The 19087-nt window shown below is 42.0% G+C and overlaps 1 protein-coding gene and 1 pseudogene across 1 annotated transcript in view; one reads left to right on the top strand and one right to left on the bottom strand.

The window, feature by feature from the left end:
- LOC111966445 (inositol 1,4,5-trisphosphate-gated calcium channel ITPR3) overlaps nt 1-11305 on the bottom strand; it is a 45786-nt gene extending 34481 nt beyond the window's left edge. The window contains 1 exon segment of the mRNA XM_023991073.2: nt 10828-11305. Coding sequence (XP_023846841.1) covers nt 10828-10919 — 92 coding nt within the window. The 5' untranslated portion in view covers nt 10920-11305.
- Nucleotides 11306-15648: 4343 nt separating this feature from the next.
- LOC111966444 (G-protein coupled receptor 37-like 1) lies at nt 15649-19076 on the top strand (annotated as a pseudogene).
- Nucleotides 19077-19087: the final 11 nt, after the last annotated feature.

Genomic DNA, 19087 nt, shown 5'->3' with positions numbered 1-19087 from the left:
GACTCAAGGGTGTGAATACTTAAGTAAATGAGATATTTCTGTATTTCATTATCAATACATTTGCTAACATTTTTACATTTACATTTAAGTCATTTAGCAGACGCTCTTATCCAGAGCGACTTACACATTGGAAAGTTCATACATAGTCATCCTGGTCCCCCCGTGGGAATTGAACCCACAACCCTGGCGTTGCAAGCGCCATGCTCTACCAACTGAGCCACACGGGAACATGTTTTCACRTTGTCATTATGGGGTATTGTGTGTAGATGGGTGATCATATTTWWWAAAAATCCATTTTGAATTCAGGCTGTAAGAACAAAATGTGGAATAAGTCAAGGGGTATGAATACTACTCGATTTCACGCCAGCTGAAAATATTTTAGTTATCTCAGATTCTTCTGAAAATTCTCAKATAGTAAGTTAATTGGGATGAAGGACGTTTAACATGGTTTTTAAATGTGTATCACAAACAATTCTTGGTGCAATTTTAGGCCCCTTTTAGACCTATACATGCCTACTGTAAGACCCTATGATCTGTGAACTGTACATGATAAAAGAGTATGTCTAAATCCTGAAATACACATGTTCACATTCATTTATTCAACATTAAAATTACAAAAAGTACCCTTTTTGATTTCGCTTATTTTTAGACATATGCCTTGGAACAATATAACGTTACTCTTCAAACATGTCAAATTTCCACAGTGGGATCTCTGGTACTTTAATGATATGACAATGTTATACATAGAAATGTACATTATAGGTCATTAACCAATCAGAGCCCTCCTTTAGGATTGCACATTCAGCAAGTCACCAGCAGTGGGAGTTTGGTTTGAATCCATTTTCCCATTCACTGTGATGGTGGTGCTCATAAAAATGGATCATACCTTTAGTATGTATTATCAGAGAGCCCACACAGAATTAGCAGAAAGCCCACTCTGGAAATGTGATGTGCTTTTAGAAAATATTGTTCCAATCTTAAAATTAACTAAATCAAAACAGATAGTTTTGAGATATTACTAATGATATTTTTAATATTGAATGAATGAGAACATTTGTATTTCAGAATCAAGACATTATTTAGAGCACCATATTTTAAAGCACACTATAAGTAGTATAATGACCATCCTGACTGGTTGCATCACTGCCTGGTACGGCAATTGCTCGGCCTCCGACCGCAAGGCAGTTCAGAGGGTAGTGCATACGGCCCAGTACATCACTGGTGCTAAGCTGCCTGCCATCCAGGACCTCTACACCAGGCTGTGTCAGAGGAAGACCTTAAAAATTGTCAAAGACCCCACCCACCCCAGTCATAGACTGTTCTCTCTACTATCGCATGGCAAGCGGTACCGGCGTGCCAAGTCTCGGACAAAATGGTTACCTCAATTGGCCCGACCAACCAGTGCTCCCGCACATTGCCTAACTGGGCCATCTGCATTGTGTCCCACCACCCGCCTGCTACTCTCTGTTCATCATATATGCATAATCACTTTAACCATACCTACATGTACATACTACCTCAATATGCCTGACTAACCGGTGTCTGTATATAGCCTTACTACTCTTATTTTCAAATGTCTTTTTACTGTTGTTTTATTTCTTTACTTACCTACACACACACACACATACACACCTTTTTTTCGCACTATTGGTTAGAGCCTGTAAGTAAGCATTTCACTGTAAGGTCTATACCTGTTGTATTCGGCGCACGTGACAAATAAACTTTGATACCAAGATGTTTTGATACCAAGATGCTTTGATACCAAGATGTTGTCCGTATCATGTACGGTTCACAGATCATAGGGTCTTACGGGAGGCATACACTGAGCGTACAAAACATTAGGAACACCTGCTCTTTCCATGACCTAGACTGACCAGGTGAAAGCTAGTATCCCTTATTGATGTCAATCAGCGTATATGAAGAGAAGACAGGTTAAAGAAAGATTTTTAAGCCTTGAGACTAGAGGTCGACCGATTATGATTTTCCAATGCCGATACCGATTATTGGAGGACCAAAACAAGCCGATACCGATTAATTGGCCAATTTATTTATATATATATATATATATATATATATATATATATGTAATAATGACAATTACAACAATACTGAATGAACACTTATTTTAACTTAATATAATACATATATAAAATCTATTTAGTCTCATAAATAATGAAACATGTTCAATTTGGTTTAAATAATGCAAAAACAGTGTTGGAGAAGAAAGTAAAAGTGCAATATGTGCCATGTAAAAAGCTAACGTTTAAGTTCCTTGCTCAGAACATGAGAACATATGAAAGCTGGTGGTTCCTTTTAACATAAGCCTTCAAAATTCCCAGTTTAGAGGTTTTAGGTTGTAGTTATTATAGGAATTATAGGACAATTTCTCTCTATACCATTTGTATTTCATATACCTTTGACTATTGGATGTTCTTATAGGCACTATAGTATTGCCAGCCTAATCTCGGGAGTTGATAGGCTTGAAGTCATAAACAGCGCAATGCTTGAAGCACAGCGAAGAACTGCTGGCAAACGCAGGAAAGTGTTGTTTGAATGAGTGCTTACGAGCCTGCTGCTGCCTACCACCGCTCAGTCAGACTGCTCTATCAAATCATAGACTTAATTATAATATAATAAACACACAGAAATACGAGCCTTTGGTCATTAATATGGTCAAATCCGGAAACTATAATTTCGAAAACAAAACATTTATTATTTCAGTAAAATACGGAACCGTTCCGTAATTTATCTAACAGGTGGCATCCCTAAGTCTAAATATTGCTGTTACATTGCACAACCTTCAATGTAATGTCATAATTATGTACAATTCTGGCAATTTAATTACGGTCTTTGTTAGAAAGAAATGGTCTTCACACAGTTCGCAACGAGTCAGACGGCCCAAACTGCTGCATATACCCTAACTCTGCTTGCACAAAACGCAAGAGAAGAGACACAATTTCCCTAGTTAAAATAAATTTATGTTAGCAGGCAATATTAACTAAATATGCAGGTTTATAAATATATACTTGTGCATTGATTTTAAGAAAGGCATTGATGTTTATGGTTAGGTACACATTGGTGCAACGACAGTGCTTTTTTTCACGAATGCGCTTGTTAAATCATCACCCATTTGGCGAAGTAGGCTGTGATTCGATGATAAATTAACAGGCACTGCATTGATTATATGCAAAGCAGGATAAGCTAGATAAACTAGTAATATCATCAACCATGTGTAGTTAACTAGTGATTATGTTAAGATTGATTGTTTTTTATAAGATAAGTTTAATGCTAGCTAGCAACTTTCCTTGGCTCCTTGCTGCACTCAGTCTTAGTCAGCCTGCCACGCAGTTTCCTCGTGGAGTGCAATGTAATCGTCCATYATCGGCGTCCAAAAATTACGATTACTGATCGCTATGAAAACTTGGAATCGGCCCTAATTAATTGGCCATGCTGATTAATCGGTCGACCTCTACTTGAGACATTGATTATGTATGTGTGCCATTCAGAGGMTGAATGGGCAAGATAAAAGATTTAAGTGCCTTTTTTAACGGGGTACGGTAGTAGGTGTCAGGCACACCGGTTTGAGTGTGTCAAGAACTGCAACAATGCTGGGTTTTCCACACTCAACAGTTTCCTGTGTGTATCAAGAATGGTCCACCACCCAAAGGACATCCAGACAACTTGACAACTGTGGGAAGCACTGGAGTCAACATGGGCCAGCATCCCTGTGGAACGATTTCGGCACTATGTCGAGCCCATTTCCTGACAAATTGAGGCTGTTCTGAGGGCAAAAGGGGGTGCAACTCAATAGTAGGACGGTGTTCCTATTGTTTTGTACACTGTCTAAAACGGGCCTAAACTGGTCACTTTCATCATGATTTTCTCAAAAATGGTTTGTAAAAATGTAAAAATCATTTCCTCGCAATTAAGTTTTTACGTGAAAATTGCCAGAACAATCTGAGACACCAAAAATATTCCTGCTCCTGTTGACGTGGAATCGACCCATTTCTGGTAATCTACTGTATAGCCTATTATAAGTGGTAGTTCCATGACTGTAGATGACACACAGAAGGCAGGACAGGCCCATACAATGCTGTGAAAATATGCAAAAAGGGTTCATGCTTTTAAAAGAGCCTGTCTGAAAGGCCAAGCTAATCCTACATCTTTACCATCTGTCTGTATAATCATGTTAGCGTGCAGAGGGTTGTCTCCAATTAATGACCCTTTATCCCCTCCACATAATCAATGAGCGTTACCTAGCAGCCAGGTAGGGGTGTTGTCTACCTATTATGGGCTCATTACTTTGGCTAGAGTCTGTAGTGTTCCACCTGGTAATGAATAGTTTTTTGTTCCCCTGGTCATTTGCACTGCACATGAATCACTCAACCTCAGGAATTTAGGTATTTTTTTAAAACAGATTTTTTTTAGAGCCACTTTAGGGTAATTTAATTCATTCACACAAAAGAAGACAAGTGAAAGACAAAACAGTACAGATAAAAACAAGGTAAAAAAAGTGTGCAGGTGAGGTTGGAAACCCAAGAGGGCTTATATGACCATATCAACAAAAAGCGATATATGTACAAAACAGCTGGTTCAAATCAATTAGGCCTAAACAAATACTTCAAATTGCAATTGAACATGAGACTCAACGTACAAAAAAAACATGTTTGCAAGATATTTTTATATATTTAAATTGTGGTGTGAATACCATCAGTGGTGTGCTGTTTGACTAGGTTACCATCAATGGGTGGCAGCGCTTTACCAAAGCATCTCTTATGTGTGATTGAATGCAGCACAGCTGTCAGATGTCACAGGAAGAGAGCAGGCTATGACACCTTTGAAACCGGTGTCAGGTCCCTGATTATTTAATTCATAACACAGAGATCTGCACTGTTCTCACATGTGTATTTTACTCAAGAAGCATAGACACAGATGGTATCAAAATAACTCATTTATCCTTCTTTTGTTACTACAGACATTAGTGATGGGGGGGATCGATATAGTTGCATAGGGATATTATTTTTGACGATATAGTTGGCCTTACCTGCACCAAAACTCCAGTATTTTCCCATCATATCTTGTTCTCCATCTTCTTTTTAAAAAGTGAGCCAATTTGTTTTCAGAACTTTTATTTCCATGACTGATCAAAACTCGTTTTCTCATGGCTCTCTTTTGTCCCTCTACAGCAGACATAGCAATATATTTGGAACATCAAATCGCAATATCAAATCGCAATACATATCGTATCAGTACCTAAGTATCGTGGTGGCGCATAGATGGCGCCGATGGATGGCGCCTCACCTTGAGCTCCTACAGGTTTCTACTTTTTCAACTGTTTTTTCTACTGTTTTTCTAAAATTTTCTTACCCAATTTGTTTCGTGCTTTACTTCAAACACCCGGGTAGAACTATTGGAATATATGAATCACTAGGTACAGAGACGGCGGAACAATGGTCTAGCTTCTTCAGTGAGGCGCCGGGTTGGTTGGGAGTCCTACTAGGGAGTAGGACTCCCAACAAAGACGTAGAGGCAGCCGTGGGGGGGAGGGGGGGGGGGGTCTTAGTGAGATTGAGACGCCGGGTGACCAATCTTCCATTACCGAGCATACTACTCGCCAATGTTCAATCATTAGTGAATAAACTTGACAAACTCAGAGTGAGGATCTCCTTCCAGAGGGACATCAGACTCTTCAACATATTCTGTTTTTCTGAAACCTGGCTTTCCTCCGATATCAAAACGGATGATGTACAACCAGTGGGTTTTACAGTTCATTGAGTGGATAGGAAGAGGGCTCTTTCTTGCAAGAAAAAAGGCYGAGGGCTCTGTTTTATGACCAATAATAAGTGTTGCAACGGGGGAAACGTACAGCAAGTTACGAGCTTCTGCTTGGAATACTTGGTCATCAAATGTCACTCTTTTTACATTCTCAGGGATTATCGCCACGGCTGTGTACATCCCGCCCCAAGCGATACCAAAAATGCTCTCAAAGATCTTTATTGGTACACGGTTCATTGTCTCGGGGGACTTTAACCAAAGTAATTTGAGAACAGTGCTCCCGAATATCTATTAACACATTGACTGTCCAACCCGCAGAGATTCTACGCTGGACCACTGCTACATGTCTAATCAAGCTTTATTTATTAAATCAAGCTTTATTTATACAGCACATTTCAGACATGGAATACAATGTGATGTGCTTCACAGGAAAAAACGATGAAAAACAAATAAAAATGTTAATATTTACTACACAACAAACATAAGAGGATAAAACACTAAATAATAACTGAAGCCATGAAGTGCTTAAGAAAGGCTGGTCATGGCTCACATCAACACCATTATCCCAGAAACCCTAGACCCACTCCAATTTGCATACCGCCCCAACAGATCCACAGATGATGCAATCTCTATTGCACTCAACACTACCCTTTCTCCCCTGGACAAAAGGAACACCTATATGAGAATGCTATTCATTGACTACAGCTCAGCGTTCAACACCGTAGTACCCTCAAAGCTCATCACTAAGCTAAGGACCCTGGGACTAAACATCGCCCTCTGCAACTGGATCCTTGTCTGCCTGACGGGCCGCCCCCAGGTGGTAAGGGTAGGTAACAACACATCTGCCACGCTGATCCTCGACACGGAGGCCCCTCGTGGGTACATGCTCAGTCCCCTCCTGTACTCCCTGTTCACCCATGACTGCATGGCCAGGCACGACTCCAACACCATCATTAAGTTTGCAGACGACACAACGGTGGTAGGCCTGATCACCGACAACAATGAGACAGCCTATGGGGAGGTCAGAGACCTGGCCGTGTGGTGCCAGGATAATAACCTCTCCCTCAACGTGATCAAGACAAATGAGATGATTGTGGACTGCAGGAAAAGGAGGATCAAGCATACCACCATTTCTTATCAACGGGGCTGTAGTGGAGCAGGTTGAGAGCTTCTAGTTCCTTTGGTGTCCACATCACCAACAAACTATCAAGGTCCAAACACACCAAGACAGTCGTGAAAAGGACACGACAAAACCTATTCCCCCTCAGGAGACTGAAGAATTTGGCATGGGTCCTCAGATCCTCAAAAAGTTCTACAGCTGCACCATTGAGAGCATCCTGACTGGTTGCATCACTGCCTGGTATGGCAACTGCTCGGCCTCCGACCACAAGGCACTACAGAAGGTGCCTTTAACTCTACCTACATATACATATTACCTCAATTACCTCGACTAACCTGTGCCCCCGCACATTGACTCTGTACCGGTACCCCCTGTATATAGCCTCATAACTGTTATTTTACTGCTGCTCTTTAATTATTTGTTATTTTATTTTTTACTTATCTATTTTTACTTAACACTTATTTTTCTTAAAAACTGCATTGTTGGTTAAGGGCTCGTAATTAAGCATTTCACTGTAAGGTCTACACCTGTTGTTTGTGACAAATATAATTTGATTTGATTGGATTTGACTAAAAAGCACCCTAAGGAAAAAGGGTATAAGGCCATCTCCCGTCCTCCTTTCGGCAAATCTGACTATGACTCCATTTTCCTCCTCCCCGCCTACAAACAAAGACTTAAGAGGAAAGTTCCGGTGGTCAGGTCTGTACAACACTGGTCTGACCAATCAGAATCCATGCTCCAAGATTGTTTTGATCACGTGAACAGGAATATGTTTTGGGTTGCCTCTGAGGATAACATCAATGAATACGCCTACTCAGTCACCATATTCATAAAGAAACGCATGGATGACATGATACCGATGGTGTCTTTCAAAACTTATCCGAATCAAAAACCGTGGATTGAAGGCGAGAGATGCAACTTATAAGCAAGTCGAGGTGACCCGAGACAATTGTATCATTAAACAGTACAAATACGACCTACGCAGATTGATCAAGATGGCGAGACAAGTTGAAAAGCAATTAAGCAGGTCCGATATGAGGCGTATCTGGCAAGGGCTTCAACGATCACGACTTACAAAAAGAAAGCCAGTCACATCGCGGACACCTTATTCTCATGCTTCGAGCAAAACGACTGAGCTGCCGAGGAGAGCCCCTGAGGACAACGAGGGCTAAGTGCTTGCGGTCTCCACGGAGGACATATACAAGTCATTCAAACGTGTTAACCCTTGCAAGGCTGCCGGACCAGACGGCATCTCTAGCCATGCCCTCAGAGCATGTGCAGACCAGCTAGCTGTTGTGGTTTCTGAAATGTTCTCTCTCTAGCTCAGGCCGTTATCCCCACCTGCTTCAAGATGTCCAGTATCATCCCCGTGCCCAAGAAAGGGAAAGTAACTGAACTGGATGACTACCGACCCGTAGCACTCCCTTCTGTCATCATGAAGTGCTTCGAGAGGCTATTCAAAGACCTCCTCCCTCCTCGACACACGTGACCCTTTCCAAATTCGCCAACTGCTGCGACAGGTCCACGAACGACGCAGTCGCCATTGCACTGCACACTGCCCTCACCCACCTGGACAAGAGGAATGTGTGAGGATGTTGTTCATCGACTATAGATCGGCCTTCAATACCATAGTGCCCTCTATACTCACCATAAAGCTCGGTTCTCCCCGCTTCCATCACTCAGTACAGGAGCATCATGGCTAAAACTAACAGACTGGCCAATAGCTTCTACCCCCCAGACCATCAGGCTGCTGAATAGGCACCACTAGTCAGCTACGCCCCACCCCAACAGACATTTATCATGCTGAATAGCCGCCACCACTACTCCTACCCCCCCTTATAGTCCCAAGCTCTTGATTTCCCTGCCCTAACAGGCATAATGTGTTGTGCAGTAAACCACACTTAAAGCAGCTTTAGCCGAGCTACAGATATCTAATAAGCAGCCTGTTGTTAGACAGTCAAATGTGTGTCCTCGAAAGACAAGTGAGAGCAGTCACTCCCAGTATTTAAATTCATGCAAACTAGGGCTAGGATCTGATTTATTTTTTAATTGAGCCACACCATTTCACCATCATTCCATTAGAAGGAAACCATTGTCCCCACAGATGATAAATCTAAGTTAAACATTGACTACATATTGTTACAAATATGACTCAGCCAGACACTTGTAGCCTACTTTGAACAGTATGAAGTGAATGAACTAAGTGTGGCTAAGAGGTGACTCCTCAAGAAGCCATTTGAACAGGCATCAAAGGCCAAGACCTAGAACTGTATTAGTTGCTGAGCCTGACTGGACAGGGTTGGGTGCGGCGGTCACAGCCAGGAGGGCACACAGGGCACCAGACCACATACAAAGCTGCTACTGCTCCAGCAGCAACTGGGGAAACCACAGGAAGCACTATGAATAGAGAGCTATTAAGTCCCATGTGACATGAGCACCACTCCGTTGGAAATCTACAAAGGACACACTGGCATCATTTCCTTTTCCTGCCATAATCCCTACTGCAGTATTTTCATTTAGGCAAACGATCAAGTAGGGGTGGGACGGGGAGAGGTGGGCTGCAGTGTAGCCTTTACGTAAACATAAACAACAACATATACCACTGTCAGGGAAAAATACACTGAGCGTACGAAACATTAGGAACTGCAAAGCTATTGGGTTTTTCACGCTCAACAGTTTCCTGTGTGTATCAATAATGGTCCACCACCCAAATAACATCCAGCCAACTTGACACAACTGTGAAAAGCATTGGAGTCAACATGGGCCAGCATCCCTGTGGAATGCTTGGCACCCTGTGGAGTCCATGCCCTGATGAATTGAGGCTGTTTTGAGGGCAAAGGGGGGTTCAACTCAATTTCAGGAAGGTGTTCCTAATGTGTTGTACACTCAGTGTATTTAGCTGTCTAGAGACAAAGTTGTTAATAGTGCACCTGTGTTTTCACACCTTTCACTGACAGAGAAAGATCAGTGTTAAACCAATAGGGTCGAAGATATTTTTTCAACCTTTACAAGTCTCTAACTATTGAGGAAATGCAGCACTATTTTAGGCATACACAAAAGCAGGTGTAACAACCGTATTCATCAACAACAATATAGTGCAACTGTGCTCATAATTGAGATACTCTAGTGTATTGCATTGTGAAATACAGCTCAACAATGAGCTCTCTGAACACAATTTTACTAGAGAACAGATGTTTGCATATGGGTATGCATGACTATCTAGAGATCACGGTCACCCACTATTAATACTGTGGAACTGAGACTCCACGGCCCACTTTTGCCATATTGAGACTGGGTATAAGTTATTTTGTCATTAGCTGATGAAATAAATGAGGGTCTCCTTGAGACACTACATCTCAGAAGTATCTAATGACTATTTGATATGGCTGCAAATGTTACAATAGCTTACTGTTCTGACTGAGTAAACATGAGCAAAGCCTAAATCAAATCTCTCTCAGCGAGATTGTAGCCTCTGTGTCAAACAGTCCCTTATTTAACACTTTCTTGAAGGCATACCCATTTACACATATCAGTGTGTAACTGGCAATTGGGGTGTTGTTAAACCATGGGGACTGTTTACATTTCAAATAATTAGGGATGTGTTAAACTTTGGAAGTGTTAATGAATTTACCTGCAAAAAAAGCTGAGAACCATTCACACAGACCCGATAGCTGTATTTTAGGTACTAGCTCTATAGTTGGCTTTTAATTTACCATATTATTTACACCCTGCCCTTTTCAGATATACGACAATGCTGGTATAAAAAAAACTTGCAAATTAGTAGACTTTGCTCTGTGTATGAAGGGGATATGAGTCTCGAAGTCAGAGTAAGGACAACGGACGGAGTAGCTAACGGTATGTTGACATGAAGGTACATGTATATTATCATCTGTCAAAATAGGTAGTATTTGTAGGGACATGCAAATACTTACCCAAGTGTACTTATAAAACCATTGACAGAGCCCTCTGCGTAAAGGGAAACGATGTCCCCAATGTGCAAAAAGCTGGACATTGAATCCGACATCTTCGGTGTCTTTCTCCTTGAAAATGATCAACTGAAATACAAACTTTGTCCCCTTCTGTCTTCTCTACTTGACTGCAACAACTTCTTGGATTGCTACGCGTATCTAATGTCGCTCTTCCCCCGGAGGGCTAAGAACCCACATTCGAACTACTTTAGACTTTGTTGTAATGCATCGAGGAGGACAATGTAGTTCATTCAAATAATAGTTTTCTATGTTCTATTAAATAAAGTTTAAACCCGAAAATGAGCAATGATAGCCCAATATAAATGAAAGCAGAGAAAGTCAAAATMTGTCAGCGAAGTCCTCATGTTGTCACTGCACCTGAAGACAGAAAGCATTAGAACCAGGAAGTGTGTGATGATGATAAATCCTCTAGTGAGCAGCAGTAGCCTGTTCTGACAGTGTAGATTAGAAAGAACACGAGAAAGATCCACACACCCCTTCATACCCTCTCTTTCCTACATACAATAATGCACTGAGAATTGGTAAAATGATGTAGGGTGCAAGGGTGTCAGAGTCAACATTCACGTTTTTATTCAGTGAACATGATTAGGCCTACGTGGTCATATAGAGCCATTATCAGTCAAATGATGTAAATACTGTCAATAAACCATCATTTAAACCATATAAACGAATAAACCATAATTATGAGATATATTTTACATTTAGTTGATTGAGTTTCCTATGAACAGCAATGGCAATGAAGTAAAGCCCTTTATCTTCTTCCCCAGAGTCAGATGAACTCGTGGATACAATTTGTATGTCACTGCATCCAGTATGAAGGAATGTTAAGAGGTAGTTTCGCAAGCCACCACGAACGTTTTTATTTTTATTTTATTTAACCTTTATTTAACTTGGCAAGTCAGTTAAGAACAAATTCGTATTTACAATGACAGCCTACCAAAAGGCAAAAGGCTCCCTGGGAGTACGGGAGCTGGGATTTAAAATAAAAACATTTAATAACAATATAGGACAAAACACACATCAAGACAAYAGAGACAACACAACACTACATAAAGAGAGACCTAAGACAACAACATAGCAAGGCAGCAAAACATGACAACACCACATGGTAGCAACGCAACAAGACAACAACATGATAGAAACACAACATGGCAGCAGCACAACATGGTAGAAGCACAAAACTAGCGTTAGCGCATGACTGGAAGTATGCTAGCAGTTACCATAGACTTCCAGTCATTGTGCTAACACTATTTAGCAACAGCGCTAATGCTATTTAGCATCTGACTCAGAGGAAAAAGATACAGGGCTTCAATCCTGAAGTATCCCTTTAAGATCAAAAGATCACTGCTGTACTAGGCTACTGTCTATGAGAGAGTGATGTAGTGAGATTCAGACATTTCCCTTTTCTTTTCACTTTTATACAGCCTACGGTGACTAATCCTGATTAACTGTAATTATTTAAATTTATCCTGTGTTTTAATCTGAATCTCAACCTATTGCCATACTCTGTTGGATGTTTACTATTTCAGATGTCACTTTCTTACCATACTTTACCGTCTAGGGTTCTCGGTTACTACATCTTCATGGTTTGCTTTAGTAAAAGCATGATAAAGTATTGAACAGCATTTAGGCTGATGTAGCAAACACYTTACAGCCTCTGGGCTTGTGTTGATTGTTGACAACTCATGTAGTGACTGGCAAATCATGCTCAGCCTTCGGCCTGGACTTCCTGTCGCAGTCAAGGCGTGATACAGTCTGAGGCTGAGCCAAGCTGTTGTAAGAGACGTCTTGTTGCTTTCCTTACACACCACAATATGTAGGCCTATTCAATCCAAATATAGCCTCTCTTTCATGGTTTTCTAGGGGGAAGCTCTAATCGGTTGAGATCTCATCTGGCCATTCAAAAGGTCAGTGTTTGAGAAAATGACATTTCTAACAATGTGCCAGTTAACTTATCACAGCAATAGTTTTCCAACCTTATCTAAAGTACATTTCTTGCAGTATTCCCAAAAATACAACTATATAAACATGCAGTTCTTTCCTTCTCAATTTTTCATGAAATATTGATTTCACGTGGCAGTTAAGCCATGTCACAAAAATGTGMGATCCTTTTGATTTGCTTTCTCAACCAGGAACATTTTCCAAACTGTAATGACAGCCAGAAGACCCTCTATTTTCTCCATGATTCCCCTGGTTAGCGCTGGCATTGAAAGACCATTGTAACTGACTGACTGACTGCTTTTAACTCCCTTAACATTCATGTCCCCGGCTGGGCCATACCTGTACACCAGGCAGTGAATTTGATTATATTCCTTGGCTCATGTGAATGTGTCCATGGTGACCATTTGCATTTCAAGGTTCCTCAGTCTTGTCTCCATAGTGATGGAGAGAAAGGCCCAATGAACGAGTGTGAGGCCCATAGAGGTCCACTGGGGAACATTCTGTCTCACTCTCATTTTGATTAATACCTCCTTTAGTAGGCTACCTCCAGTGATGGTTGGAGAGACCCCACCTTCTCCTTTACAAGTAACACACAGACACTTTAAGCTTCGTCAAGCATGTAACATTCACTTTCTTGTAACCAAATGCACCATTACGATCCACTCCATTCCAACTAAGTGCAACAAAGGTTTTGTTAGTTCCCCCAAAATTAAGTAGCATGCTGCAAGGATTATTATCTTCATTGCTCTAGCATATCTGAATCTGTTTTGAGAGAGAGAGAGAGAGAGAGAGGTTACAGGGGGGCAGTTGACTGTTAAAACAACCAATGTTAGAAAAGGAAGGAACTAGCTGATTGTTCACCTGAAGTCAGCGACTTGGGAATGTTTGGGTCACTCAAAAGTGAGACCCATTGTTTTCTACACAATGTCATTATTATTACACCTGGGAGTTAACTTTTGCTATTGTGGTTTGATGCACTGCATTCAAAGCTATAGATGTATGAGGGCTTTGACTATGAAACAAAAGAAAATAAACTAGATCTGTGTTTATGTATGTAACTGACTTGAGCCCTGATCATCAGTGCTACAGATTCAGAATTTTGATACGTTTTAAATCCTTTGAATTTTGGTAAGTTTATTTTACATAGCACAGTTAAGCCAGGCCGTCTCTTTATATCCAAAGCTGAACAGTTATTTTTTTAGATTTTTCTTGTGCATAGATATGTCTGCCCTGCAGTGACCATGTTCTTCGTTCTCTATTGGCACAGCAACCATAAAAGGCCTCTCCTGCTGGGGAGACACGCTGACTGCCTCATTAGGGCATAGCATTACGCATTTCACTCTGACCCCAAAACTTAGCCTCTCTGGGGTCCTTGCCACAGATGACCCATGAAAAAGCCTCAGTCTTGCCCCTGCATCCGCAGTCAATGACCACCATATATAGGTACAAGAGAAACTACCTTATAAAATATATCGGCCAACACAGGTGTAAGAGTGAAAATACCAACATATTTTTGTCAATTTGGAACAGAAGAGACAATTATAGCCTACTAGGTAACATTTTGGCCTTGACAGCGAGTTCCATACCCCGCTTCATGAATGGTGTTTGTACTTTGTCGACTGTAAAATATGCTCTCCGCTTCAAAGGACACTAGAAACATACAGTATCTGAGTCTTAGGAAGTCACCTTTACTGTGTAACCTGCTCACCCATTTATTTACAGAGCGATGAAGACTCATCCCATCACCTCCCACTTTACAAACAGGGAATGACCATCCTGCTTCAAGTATTTAGAAAATAATTCAAGCATTGAGGGCAGTGGGAATGTGCAGCCTGTCCTCAAAGAAGTAACATAGTAAATGTAAATGTATGTRCCTCCAATTAGTATGATGTGTTACTTTTGCTAATGTTACATAAGACAGAAGGTTACGGGAAGGATGGGTGGGAATATAACGTTTAATGTCTAGCAGCTCAAAGGTTGCGTGTTTGAATCACATCATGGACAATTTTAGCATTTTAGCTAATTAGCAACATTACAACTACTTAGCATGTTAGCTAACCCATCCCCTAACAGAGAGGAAGAGGTGAAGCTAGAGGGTCTACCCCCGTCAAAATCTGTCCACACGAGAATAATAAGAAGAATCCCCACCTGGTCTGCTTATATTGGTCTGGTTATTAAGCAGATCAAGAACAAGTGGCCTGTCTTTCCGCCTTTGGGACAACGCCTCCCATTGTTAGGGCGGACACAAGACCATCYCATCATTATATACAGTATCTCTGACCCTAACCATAACCTCAACCTCTAACCTAACCTTAACCCCTAACCCTAATCTTAACCCCTAACCCACATTCCAATTGATTGTAGATTAAGTAAATATCTCCACCTTTCCTATGGGCATTTCCTGTTGATACTGTTGTAGGTATAGTAGGGGGAGCTGAACTGTTCATGTGGATTTGGAAACAGGACACACTTCCTATACTACCAAAATATATGGCACCTTTGGACAACACAACAGATCTGGTTATAGAGATACAACACATCCAATAAAGCTTTCTGCATTTGTCCTTATTGATGTTATGCCAGTGTCTTTGTTTGCATGACATTTTATTCTCTGAGGGATTCCACCACAAAGTGATATTGAAATGAATGGGAATAGATAGGAATTGGGGATTGATGTACTTTTTATGTAGATACTGCCCCCTACATGAAAAACATGAAACTGCAACTGATATGTCCAAGTATTTTGACCAGCAGAGGGCACTTTTGGGGGTCCACAGAGAAAAACAGATGGGGTTCGACTGTTGTCTATCCCTTTCCAAAGGGACCAGCTACCCATGTCTGAGCAGACAGTGTACTTGTTAACAGACTCACAGATGCTCCTATAGGACTGCAGCCACAGGACGCAGAGAGAGAGTTCCCCAAGCTTCAGCATCTCTCCACGGATTGGCACCTTCTTCTCTTCTCCTAAATTAACTTCTGCTGAGGGGCCTCATTTTTACCACGTCTCCTGCAGTGATCAAAGCTGGCAAGTTTTGGAATTGAAAGAAAATCTACTTTTCAGGCTACTCATCTCACGATGATTCCCTTTATTTCATTGGTGATACTATTGACTGTGTGGGCTTCCGATGCAAAAAATGTTCCACAGACAAACAGTGCATCTGTTGAAAAGGAAATGTCAAKTCTCGACATTCAAGTCATTCAAAGCCATGGTTATGGTGATGAGGATGTAAAACAACTGCAATTTGACAAGCAGCACAAGAGAGCGCCGCGGGGCGCAGAGATCATGGACACAGACGCAGGTGAACCTCAGTCTACCTTCTCACAGTATTATGAGAATGAATTCTTCACCACACCCAGAGCCACCCAGTACTCTAACTCAACCCTAGACACTGGAGCCACTGGGGCCAACACAGATGGGGACCAGGGCAATACCAGCACCACAGAGCGGGGCATCACCCACATCCACAACCCTCTGTACCCAGTGACTGACAGCTCCTACACTGCCTACGCAGTCATGTTCCTGTCTCTGGTGGTGTTCGCTGTGGGGATTATAGGGAACCTTGCTGTGATGTGCATCGTCTGGCACAACTACTACATGAGGAGTGCTTGGAACTACATCCTGGCCAGCTTGGCTTTCTGGGATTTCCTGGTGCTCTGCTTCTGTTTACCTGTGGTGGTCTTCAATGAGCTCACCAATAAGAGGCTGCTGGGGGACATCTCATGCAGAGTGGTACCATATATGGAGGTGGGTTTGATTCCCTTCCACGCACCCCCCCCCCCCCCCCACCATCATCACACCCCTCACCCCTCCTGGTGGAATCACTGTGGCCTTGTATGAAAATGATTAATGAACATGGCTATGATCCCAAGGACAAGTTTAGTACCTGTTGTTGCCTAAAACAACCCTCCATTTATTTTATTGTGCTTTTGACTATGTCATTATGATATATTTACTCTGATTTATGACATTGTTGCAAATCAGCCAGTAAATAAACGTATGGGTTGAATAATGTTTATGGGCCACATAGTATTTTGAAATGTAAATGTTGTAAATGTTTAAAACTTTTACCAATGTAATATTTATAGTACAATTTTATGGTAATCCAAAGTTTATTAACTGATTATTGTTTGCTAATTAACAACAAATTACATAGTTGTAAGTAAGCCATGCATTTTGTGTACAATTTTATCTTGTCAAACTACAATTTAAACTCATAATTTGAAATCTCTACAGCTAATGTAACAGGTTGGAAAGACTGCTTCCATGTTGAAACTGTTGTTAATTGAAATGGCCAGTGATCCTCCCTTTGATTTGTTCTCTCAGACGGGTCATTTATGAGTGATGGGTTCATAGTCTTAATGGGATATTTCTAGTTCCAGTGACATTCTGCTATAAACCATGCTGTGTTAATAAATGGTGTGTGCAAGGTGTGAAACGTTTCCCTCATTCCACCCACATTTGTAGGTCAAAAGATCATAACTGTCATATGAAAGAAGCATCTGCAGTAAGGATTTTGCAGAAGCAACAGCACACCATGAAAATTCTAGCATAGCTACACAGTTTAACTCCTTTATCCCTCTAGGTGACTTCCTAGGGGTGACTTCCTTCAGCCTGTGTGCCCTGGGTATCGACCGCTTTAATGCTACCACTAGCTCCCAGCCCAAGACCCGTCGGGTGGAGCGCTGTCAGTCCGTCTGGCCAAGCTGCTGGTCATCTGGGTTGGTTCCATGGTGCTGGCGGCCCCAGAGCTGCTCCTATGGCAGCTCAGTCAGGCCGTGTCTCCAGCCACAGGGGCCTTGATGGACTCCTGCACCATGACCACCTCCAACCTTCGAGTCCATCTACGCCCTGGTCATCAACTACCACGAGTGCCGCATGTGTGGTACTTTGGCTGCTACTTCTGCCTGCCCGTGGTCTTCACCCTGCTGTGCCAGCTGGCCACCTGCCACGTGTCCCATGACAGCATCCCTGAGCGTCTGGAGGAGCGCTCCCCTCCAAGAAGCAGAAGATACAACACAAACCAACAGGTGGAGCCGCCAGCTCAACTGCACCGTGATGGCCTGGCTGTGGTTTACGGCATCTGCGCCCTACCGGAGAACGTGTGCAACATCGTTCTGGCCTACACCGCCATGCCCATCTCTGACAACACCGCCACCCTGCTGGCCCTCATCAACCAGTTCTTCTTGTTCTTCAAGTCGCGTCGTGACGCCAGTGCTGCTGCTGTGCCTCTGTAAGTCCCTGGGCCAGGCCTTCATGGACTGTGCTGCTGCTGCTTGTGAGGAGTGCCAACCCGCAGTTCCTCTTCCCCTGGCACTGAGGCCAATCAAGAGCACATCTCCATTCTTCTTTGACAAAGCCAAGGACAGCTCCACCATCCTGTCAATCAGCGGGTCCAGCTGAACTGGCTTCTCCTGCCTGCCTTTTCTTTCCATCCTATCACCTAACCTGATTAGATGTGGATAACAAAACAACTCACCTTTCAGCAGTGGACATTCCAACCTAACCTCACCCCTTTCCTCCCCAGTCCACCACACAGGGATCAGATGCTGGATCTCTCCATGGACACGCTTTGTTTTCAGTGTTATTAGTCAGAGGACTGGGACCATTTTCAGTGCCACCTTCTCTGTACCTTTAAAGTCTGTAATGTCTCTCCTTTTGATGTTCTCTCCCAAATAGAGACCACCCCATCCAGTTTTAAGGTGGTTCGTTTTACAGAAAGTTAAGACTGACTAAGTGCAGATTAGGAGAAGAGCTCCATTTAATATCTTTGTAGAAGTGTCACCCCAATGATTTCATCCTACGGATTTTTAGATCAAGTAAACTGAGTATTATGTTAGATTATTATGATAGTTTGACTAACTAACATTCCCTTGGAGCCTCAGAGTGTGGGGCACTGAGATAATTATTTTTGATGTCACAGCCTATTTACATATCTGTTAAACAATGTGTGTTCGCTCATAGCCAACACAGACAAGTGTGCATAGAATTTTCTTCATGCCCCCCCCCCCCCCCAGATGGAGCTAATTCATCTTTAGCCATCCCGTGCCATTGTATACATTATTACTTTGAGTTTTATTAATAATCAAGAGGGATGGTTAAGACATAGTCATTTCCATCAAAGTGCTGTGAATAATATATTTTGACGAGATAATCATGAAAAGTCTCTGTACAGAGGTCAAGGTTATCAACCGGTTATAAGAAGGTCAAGAGAGAAGTCACCTCATTTTGTGAATAAGAGAAAAAATGGTTCTGAGATGTAAA

The sequence above is a fragment of the Salvelinus sp. IW2-2015 genome, linkage group LG7 (assembly GCF_002910315.2).
Source record: "Salvelinus sp. IW2-2015 linkage group LG7, ASM291031v2, whole genome shotgun sequence".
NCBI classification, from domain to species: Eukaryota; Metazoa; Chordata; class Actinopteri; order Salmoniformes; family Salmonidae; genus Salvelinus; species Salvelinus sp. IW2-2015.
This window is presented reverse-complemented; position numbering and strand designations above follow the sequence as displayed.